At 42.4% G+C, this 9,757-nt stretch overlaps 3 protein-coding genes across 4 annotated transcripts in view; 2 read left to right on the forward strand and 1 right to left on the reverse strand.

Moving 5' to 3' along the window:
• The first annotated feature begins 74 nt into the window (after positions 1-74).
• Positions 75-2,536, forward strand: LOC134448063 (uncharacterized). The gene is made up of 5 exons (XM_063197824.1): positions 75-133; positions 221-398; positions 666-742; positions 1,348-1,472; positions 1,590-2,536. Exons 2-5 carry the CDS (start codon positions 351-353, stop codon positions 2,534-2,536), a joined length of 1,197 nt encoding a protein of 398 aa, XP_063053894.1. The 5' UTR covers positions 75-133; positions 221-350.
• A 574-nt stretch (positions 2,537-3,110) lies between these two features.
• On the reverse strand, positions 3,111-6,110 carry LOC134446839 (ATP-dependent DNA helicase RecQ-like). The gene is made up of 3 exons (XM_063196128.1): positions 5,480-6,110; positions 4,926-5,005; positions 3,111-4,427 (listed from the first exon to the last, which is right to left on the reverse strand). Exons 1-3 carry the CDS (start codon positions 5,953-5,955, stop codon positions 3,220-3,222), a joined length of 1,764 nt encoding a protein of 587 aa, XP_063052198.1. The 5' UTR covers positions 5,956-6,110; the 3' UTR covers positions 3,111-3,219.
• Positions 6,111-7,410: 1,300 nt separating this feature from the next.
• The window catches only part of saxo4 (stabilizer of axonemal microtubules 4), a 15,608-nt gene continuing 13,261 nt past the window's right edge, over positions 7,411-9,757 (forward strand). Inside the window, exon 1 of one of the 2 annotated variants that reach the window (XM_063196131.1) lies at positions 7,411-7,512. The gene's annotated coding sequence lies outside the window, so the exon portion shown is untranslated. The remainder of the gene's footprint in view (positions 7,513-9,757) is intronic. The other variant, XM_063196130.1, reaches the window with a different exon arrangement.

The raw sequence follows: 9,757 nt of genomic DNA on the forward strand, positions 1-9,757 counted from the left end.
TACACCATACAATGTCAGTGTAGTGAAAGTAATTGTGTCTCTGTTTATCTCTACAGTACCCATTAAGACTGCTTTTCAAAGATGAAAACAAATCTGCCGATTTGGCAGAAGTACTTCATCACTTTCAGAACACGTAAGCATGAAGGAGGGTCACAAAATTCTTTCCAGTGTAATAACTGTGAGAAGAATATACAAACAATTTCTTCTGTCTCAATTGTAGGTATGTACCAAAACAGCCTGATGGGATTTCAACCATTTTGGTTGGAGGCGACAGGCTTTCCGAAGCAAATAGCAGAAACCTGCAGTGGGCCTATGCCAATGGTCTGAATACGGAGGAGCGATTGGATGGCATGGAATTCATGTTTGAGGACTGGCATGCGATTAGGATGCTATTTCAAGTGAGTAATGTATCACATTGTGACATGTGTTTGCTGAAACTGTTATATTCAGTTCATTCATTATTTAATTTAAGACAGTAGGTCATAGTTGAAGTGTGTTGTACTGCTATTAAAAACACAGTATTCCTTAAAATTTGTAATACAGTTGCAAAATGTTTGCCTTGGAATCTGGACGCCCTTTGTGGGAGTAAGTTTATTTAACCAATCTTTACTCTGTCCATGGTTTTACTAGTTTTTTTTTGTCTTTTTTTCCTTTTGTGAACTCAGATCCACTACAAAGTGTTCTTCAGTGAGAAATCTGCAAAGGACCATGGGACTCTGTGCGCCAACATGACAAAGTTGAGGTAAAGCTGCTTTGTTTAAAAAGTGTCAGCCAAATGTAATGTAAATGTAATGTAGTGACACGATGAATGAATATATGACACTACATGAATTACTATTTATTTATTTTTTAGATTCTGAAATTCATTTGAAATCAACAGAAATAAATTTGATGTTGCTGGCTAATTTTATTATTGTTATTGTTATTAATGTTATTATTTGCTGACAGTGTTTTCTGCAGTTTTCTAATGGAATGGAATGGAGTGGGTCATGATGGAAAGCCCACTCCTGAGAAGTTGTTCTTATTCGTTAAGCTGGGGTGGGTCATGATGAAAGCCCATCCCTGGAATGTGGTTCGTATTTTCACAGACTTTCTCAGAATGTGATATTTGTGTTGTTTGAAATATGAAAGGTGGTGTGAGAGATTACTAACACAATTTTACATTTGTATGTGAGTGTATGAGAGTGTGCTTGTGATTAAATCCTCACACACCTATTCAAAGACCGCTTCTGACCGCTGGGTCGATTGCCTGGTCTCTTGACTCAGAGGTTTAAGTATTCTCTGTTGGTGTATAGTGGTGGCTGGTTCGAACACCAAGAGTGACGGTAACATTTCTTTGTATCACAGGTGCAGCAATGCGAAACAGGGTCCCAAGGCTGCCTACAACGCATACAAACATTTTGTCATCACAGACACTACTGCGCTGCTTCTGACGGCTGCCATGGAGCACTTTGGCCTGAAGGATATCGAAGGTACATAAATAGGGTGTTTTGAAATGGGACAGCAGTGCTTTAAAACTGAACTGTTTGGGTAGAGGGAATAATGTAAACCTTTGCTTTTGTTTGTGATTTTTCTTCCATTTGACTTAGAAATCCCGGAATCGTTTGTTCCTGAGGACATTGCATCAGGATCAACAGACACGAGGCGAACATGGTTGCATGCCAAATCTGCTGAGGTGGTCGATAAGTACATCCTGCTTGGGGATGCGGTTGAGGCCATGACTGGTCTCGGCGAAGCAGATGTGACATCGACTCAGGCAACGCAGTACCCTTGTCGAGCGCCAGGCTGTCAGCAGGTATACACCTATCCCAAATCCAGAGACAATCACGAGCTTAAAAAGCACAACTTACACGTGTCCCCCGAAACATTGCCTGGTACATCACTCAACAAAGACCACAAGCAGGAACATACCTTGGCGCGTCTCAGCTTCAGCTTTCTCCTTTGGGACATGCTGGATGCTGTGAAAGAGGGTGACGGAGAACGACTGATGAGGCTGTACAAAGTAGCTCTGCTCTTCTACAAAGCCCATGCGCACAGCCACTATGCATACAGTACGTTACTCCTGACACTTCAGGTGAATGCGTGCCTGACGCCTCGGATGTCGCACAGCGTGACCTGGAACAGGTTTTGGAGCACTAGGGGAGGGAATGGAGGCAACATCCCCTTAGACCTTCATTTAGAACACCTCAACAACTTCCTGAAGTCTTTCTTGAAGGGTCAGGGTCCAAACCTGTCTGAAGCGTCTGCTAGCCGAGTCAGCAAGGCCATAGGCGTTTTGAAAGAGATAATGGACAAAGTTGATAGTGAACTGGGTGTGAAAAAGCCAAGTGGCATCCATCGTGCTGAGCAGCAGACACAGGATATATTGACTCTGATTAATGTTTTCAGGGAGGGTCAACTGTTGTCAAAGATACCTGGAAGGGAATTTCGGGCTTTCCCGAAGTTTGACAGCAATCTGTTGCACAAAATGAAAAAAAAGGAAATGTGGGAGTGGATGATGCTCAAACTGAAAGAGTGGAGAAAAATGAAAAAATAAATCTCACTCATTGGTAGTTTCTTGTCTTGTGAAGTCCCTATAGGTATCTTCAGATCTATGCAGTACTTAGGTATTTAAGCATTAACACTTGATGACTCATAATTGCACCCTTACCTTTCTGCACTTTACCATGCATTCAGTTTGTCAAAATATTGTCTAGACTGTTACAGGCCTCTTCTAACAGGCGTATTTAATTACACTTATTTAGCACAATTTTTCGGTGTTTGCTGCGAGTATCTCGACTTGTAAAACATGTTTAAACTCAATTGAACCAGCCAGTTCCAACCCAGTCACTTTAAAGCACATTGTATGTAACATTGTCACTTGTCAGAAATGTTTTTTTTGTTTTTACTTTGTATCTACAGTATTTGACTACCGGTTACCATTTCACAATCAAGAATATCTTGCATTTCTTTTCTTAATACTATTTGACTACTGATTTCCATTTTTAAATCCTGGGTATGTTGCTTTTTATGTCCCATTGTAAATAATATGCACATTATTAAGTACACAACTAATTCACCCTTTTTCTGTAGATGTAAATGTAAATAAACACTTAAACAAGAATTGAGATCGTTCTTCAATTTTATTTACAGGCAGTCATCTGACATAAGTATTCAGGCAGTACTTTCAAAGATGTAAGAGTTATGTACAGTGGTCATATGAAATGACTAACAAATGTTTCAGTCTGTACTCAACTGTGACACCCCGGATTCTAGACTGCTCCATTGGGACAAGGCGTTTGCATCAGAGTCAGAGTCAAAGTAACCTGTGTAGTCTTGGTCTGGCACCATAGTTTCCTCCACAGGCAGATCAACTTCAGTGTATTCAAAATCCCCGAAGACATTAAAAATAATGCTGAGAATTTCCTGTCCGTGCCTTTTACTGAACACCGGTAGGTTGTCCATTATGAATGGGAGATCAAATATATCTGTGCAGCGCTCAAGAACACAGTCTATCAGCTCGTTACTAAAACCAGTGCAGTCGCTGCTGTTAGTGTACAGAGGCATGTTCTGGACTAAGCTGAGCTTGTACCTGTACAGAGTATCTCTAATTGTCTGTCTTTGATCCTCTGTAACTTCTCTGCTTTTGACAACGGCATGAGTGTACTGTTCAGGCAGTTCGTAATCGGGTATTGCCACGTCACAACTGGGAGAGCTGCAAGAGCAAACAGAGTGGCAGTATGAGCAGCACAAATGGCCCGGCAGAACACACTCAGTGTTTTGTTCGAAGTGTGAGAATAAGGCCTTCCTAAGGCAACTAGTGATGCCCTTCTTCACCAGTGTCTTAACGCCCTCATTCACTCTTGCTTCCTGCTTCAATTTGTAAATTATGGCATGTGCTGGAGACCCATCTCGCCCGGCCCTGCCAACCTCTTGTACAATGGCCTCCACATCCTCAGGTGAGCCATACATCACGACATGTGATATGTTAGGAAAGTTCAGTCCCATTCCCAGAGCTGTGGAGGCTACAACCACTCTGCATGAACCATTGCCACGTAATGATTCCAGTACTGTGATCTTGTGATGGGGAAGTGTTTGGCTGTGAAACATGCCAATGAGTCGGTTTTCTGCCGTGTGTTCTGGATCCCGATCCACCCAGCTGTCCTCACCAAGTTCATACTGTAGGTGACAGAACACCTTCCCGCACATAGGCAATGTACGGCAGTAGATGATTATTGGTGCAATTGTTGGACCCTTCTCTTTAACCGCCCTCACAATCCAGTTCAGACACTCCATGCTATCTGAAGACACTGTAGACAGTCCAAGCCTTATGTTTTTTCTGTTTGGGCTTATGATTACTTCAGTGGCATTCTCCAAATGTAACTGCCTTTTGACAACAGCTTGCGAGTCCAGGTCTGCCGTTGCTGTCAAGGCCAGAATAGGTGTACCTGGAGAATAAAGGTAAATGCATTAGCATCTACAGTACAATACATTTTCATTAAAGTAAGCCATTAAAAAATTCCAACCAAATATGTGAGGTGAAGTCACAAGGGGTTGTGGAGGGTCTGACTTGCCAGCAGAGGTGTCAAAAGTAAAAAAAAAAGGTAACTTCCAGCATAGGTAACTTAACTTATCTGAGTAAAAAGTAGACCTGTGTAATTGTCTTACAATCAGCTGACTACCCTGGTTGGATCAGTGGTGGGTCCTTACAGGGTTTTTAGTGTGTTTCAGTATCAGTACAGTCTATCTCGTTAGTTTCAAAGGAGTAACAGATGTGCAGGCCCTAATATCGTGTACTGGTCTTTGTTAAACCACAAATGTACTTTTACTTTTGAAACCTCCGTTTGCCGGGTTGTGATCAACAACAGTGAGAACAGTGTAAAATAACTTTTCTTCAGACTGAGATCATAATGGTCATGGGTCACAACATTTCATAGCCTACTCACCTGGTTTTACAATGGACCGTAGCTCGGCCAGTCTGGCAAAACTCTCTCTGAAGGCCTTCTCTCCTCTAGCAGCCTTTCCCCTGGAACAAATAAAATAAAAACACAACCAATGTGACATCAGCTATGGCACACTTAAAACAACCGCCCGCGCGTCATCAACTCAGGCAGACTACAAGTAAAATGTACACCCCAATCTCTCAGTCCACTGTTAAATGTTAAGAGCAGACCGGAATGATAGCGTCCTCGTCCACAAGAGCAGCTAATCGTTTCGGAATGTGCATAGAGCTCTAGTGTTCCAAAAATCGATCGCAAAAGCTCACACATTACATTATGCAGGATTCCAAAACAATTAGCTGTTTGTGTGGACGATGACGTTAGCTTTGATTTCGAATGGTTTGCTGCTACCGTAACTTAGATGGTTAGAGTATATAAGTCAGTGGGCTAGACTATCGTGAAACATCACAGAGTTGCATGTAACATCAGAGTAGCTAGTTGTGGTAGCTTCGATTGCCCCTTACATTGTTCATATTATTCGTAGCATTAAGTATATTTACCATTTGTATGTGAGATGAACTTCATCCACGACAAGGCCCAACAGGTTGTCTTGGTAGACTTTGCTGGCTAGCAAGCATCGCCATTCCTTGTTAAGCCAGGACTCCGGACTCCCGAACACCAACTGGTACCGCCCGCTTCGGATCTCCTCCGGGTCGCTTTTGCCAAGTTGCGCAGCTGTAAGACCCAGTTTTTCGGCCTCTTGTACCTGGTCGTCCATAAGTGCTAAAAGGGGTGACACGATAACCACCAGTGGTTTGTGCAGCAGACCCATGCGTCGCCCCACCAGCGGAGCAAGTTGGTAAATCAGGCTTTTACCATATCCGGTGGGCAATACTCCAAAAACGTCCCTTTTCTGCAGGAAAAACTTTAATGCCGTTATCTGCTGGTCTCGCAAGGTGAAATGAATATCCAAATCTTCGAGAGTCGTTGCCAAAGCTGAATCGAAAGACGCCGTGAATTCGCTAGGGGCAGCCATTGTTTACTTCTCTCTGGGACTACACACGAAACGTCGCACACTCTGTCGTCACTAGGTAGCCCGGCCCCCGATCCCGCCCCTCACGATTTGATTGGCCGCGAACCCCGATCCAGCTTGGATCGGTTGTAGATTCAGGGTGGCTAGACTGCCCCCGGGAGCAAATTCATTTTGCGGCCACTAGGGGCGTCTAGATTTCTAGGCTACTGGCCACCATGACTCATGGTTTTAGTTTGGGTGCTGACCACCTGACTGATGAACCTNAAATTACTAAACAATAAAAACAATAAAAGATAAATAACAGGTTTGTTGTGCTTTTCTTTCTCTTGTGAAGGTCATCTTTTCAAATGATTTATTTAATCAAATCAAATCAAAATTATTTAATCAAAGTATGTAACCGACATTCTGTCCTATGTGTTTCTACATGTGCAATGTAATGCAACACCGATTTGAAACATTGAAGTATGTCAAGTCAGCTTTTATTGTCACTTTCTTTATGGTCATACAAGGGAAACGACGTTTTCTCTCTACCATGCCAGGACATAGACAGGACTGACAATTTACAGACAGACAGAAAGTGCAAGACAGGACAGGTAGCAGTGATGGACTGGTAACATAAGTGGTCAATAATAATACAGTACAAATTAACATATTGGACATGTAAACAGAAGATAAGATATAGAATTATATTTCACAATAGCCTACATTGTGCAGACGTGGCTGAAACAACAATGAAACCCACTTGATGAAACGAAGCGAGATAATTCAAGTTAACCTACAAGATACATCTGAGATGAAAAGATATGCTATTCAAAACACCGCTTTGCGAAATGCCTGACACAAAATGTACCGTGCGTCTTGTAGCCTAGTAAGTTAGGTTAGCAGCATTATCTTACCTGTGCCATGCCACGAAGAAGAGGATGCAGCCGCGGTGCCCAGCCACCAATGAAGAAACGGTGCATACACGTAAATGTGCTTATTTTGCCAATGCAGACGTTTGGTTTAAGTTCACAACTTTACTGAAGAAAATAAACACGGGATTAAAAAAAATACATCGCAGGCAGAGTAAGTTCATGGCTAGAAGCAAGCAACAACTTTCTCTTCTTCTCCCAGTTTCTCGTACCGCCCGTCCCCGTTATGCCATCTAGTGGAGCAGAATACATTTGAATAAATCTATGATTTGAACACATCCACCGTGGCCAACCTAGCCTGATAACGCCAGGTACATATCCCGTTTAAAAAAATACAAGAACTACGTTTTTCTTTGGTATTTTATGGTCAAAGTTGTCTTCGTCTGCATAATTCCTATGTACGAATGTGTACTTCTGCCGTCCAGCAAAAACGATTACGTAATATTGTGACGTCAATGCAAATGATGGATGGGAGCTGTAGAGTGTTCCAGTAAAATTCTAGAAGAACTGGGGAAAAGTCCTTACTCCTCAAAGTTAATGGCTAGTCAGACACATCTGTCTCCATTACTGAAGTACTCTGAATATGGTACCATCCTTCCTCCTCACTGCTCCCTTCACATAGACTGTCTGGCCATCTTTCTTTGCGCTGGTAGGGCATAAATGCAATTTCATTGTGTGTGTTGTAACATTGTGTGTGCCACAATCGTAATGAAACTTTCCAAGTGGGATTTTCACTATCTGTGTATCTACAAAGACTCCCACATACCTGTAGGCAGACATTATCAAGTACAAAGTCTGCATTTGCAGCAGAAAATGGAGCCTTTAGATTAACTTGGAAGTGGGCCTCTTGATTGCCTTGGGGTTTGTGTGTTTTGCTTGGTTCACTCTACACCATTTCACAAGTGAGTGTCTTTCAGATCGGAATGTTTGTGCAAAGCAGCATGGGATTTTCCAGCCTAATGTTTTGCAGCCTTGAAACTCATTCAAAGTTATTTTCTAAATTAATTCCTTTGGTAACACTTTACTTGATGCCGGCATGAAAACAGTGTCATAATAGTGTCAAAACAGTGTCGTGACACAGTCTTGGTCATGTCATAAACATAATGTCAATGTCATAAAGGTTTTATGTTCATGTAAAGTTGACATTGTTAGGGCTGGCTTTACCGTAACCAAATGTCACTTAATGGCATAGTCATAAAATGTTTATGACATTGACATGTGTTATGACATTATTATGACACTGTTATGTCATACGTATGACGCCAGCGTCAAGTAAAGGTATACCATTCCTTTTCATCTTGGGAATATGTGCCTTCAAGTGTGAGTGAGGGTAGTTTCCTTTGAACTATAAGCAGACTGTTCAGTGCCAGTTGCATACATACATCAGGAGTGTCCATATGCACATGAGTGGACAAACACACACACACACACACACACACACACACACACACACACACACACACACACACACACACATACACACACACGCTATACTGTGCATATAGTTCTAGCAATGAATTCAATCCAAAATGGCTTCCAGCAAACAGTTTGACGGATGGTTGGGTCTATAAAATTGTGTGTGTCTTCATACTAACTCACACACACACACACACACACACACACACACACACACACACACACACACACACACACACACACACACACACACACAACTAGCCTACACTAGCACATATTTACACACACTCGTGCACACACACACACACACACACACACACACACACACACACACACACACACACACACACACACACACACACAGACTGGCAGATGGTACCAGCGCTGTTTGTCACTGGGGGCTTGTGCAGCTTGGGGGAGGCTGGTTTAATCACATCTTTTAATTAACTCAACACTGCGTTTGTGTTAAAAAGCACACACTGACACTAAACTATGACTGAAAATGACAAGAGACATGTTCTCTCTCGATTACCCGCCCCCTCATCCCAACATCTCTCTCTCTCTCTCTCTCTCTCTCTCTCTCTCTCTCTCACACACACACACACACACACACACACACACACACACACACACACACACACACACACACATCACACATGCACACACACAAAAACACATGCACACATAGACGCGCACAAACACACATACACATTGTAGGCATGGATCAGGGGACACACACAAACACCAATATGCCTCTTTGGCTTAATTAGATTCTTCATTGTCTGCTTAAAACCCGGTTACTAATACACAGTGGAGATTAAACGTTTTTTTTGTTGTTGTTTGTTTGTTTTTTTTCCAAATGCACGCTGTGATGGAGTGACCATCACTAGGGTTGTGGGTGTGTTCTGACGGTCACATCAACAACCTGGCTCTTTAATGTAGCGGTCAGAGGCCCTGTTTACTACGCCAGAAGGTCCGGGTTTGAGTCCCGGTAGGGCAACTCTAGTCCCCTTCGTTACACACGCACACAGCCACACACAACTGTGGGGGAAGCCGTGGCCTAATGGTTAAGGATATAGACTTTAGGTCAGAGGGTTGATGGTTCAAATCCCACCCTTGAAGAGAGTTACGTGTGCACAATCCCTGGTGCTGAACAAAAAGTTTACGTATTTAAAAAAAAAAAAGATTTGCACACTCCTTTGAATTTTTTTCTTCTTTAAGTTATTTTTTCTTCTTTTTATTCATTCATTCAATGGCAATGACTGAGAGGTCGAAACGTCATTGCCATTGAATGAATGAATAAAAAGAAGAAAAAATAACTTAAAAGAAGAAAAAAATCCAAAGGAGTGTGCAAACCTTTTTTCAAATCCCACCCTTGCCATTTTCTACACCTCTGTCCATGGCTGAAGTGCCCTTGATCAAGGCACCTAACCCAACTTTGTCCAGGGACTTTAACCGATACCCTAACTGTAAGTCAC

The sequence above is a fragment of the Engraulis encrasicolus genome, chromosome 4 (assembly GCF_034702125.1).
Source record: "Engraulis encrasicolus isolate BLACKSEA-1 chromosome 4, IST_EnEncr_1.0, whole genome shotgun sequence".
In the NCBI taxonomy this organism is placed as follows: Eukaryota; Metazoa; Chordata; class Actinopteri; order Clupeiformes; family Engraulidae; genus Engraulis; species Engraulis encrasicolus.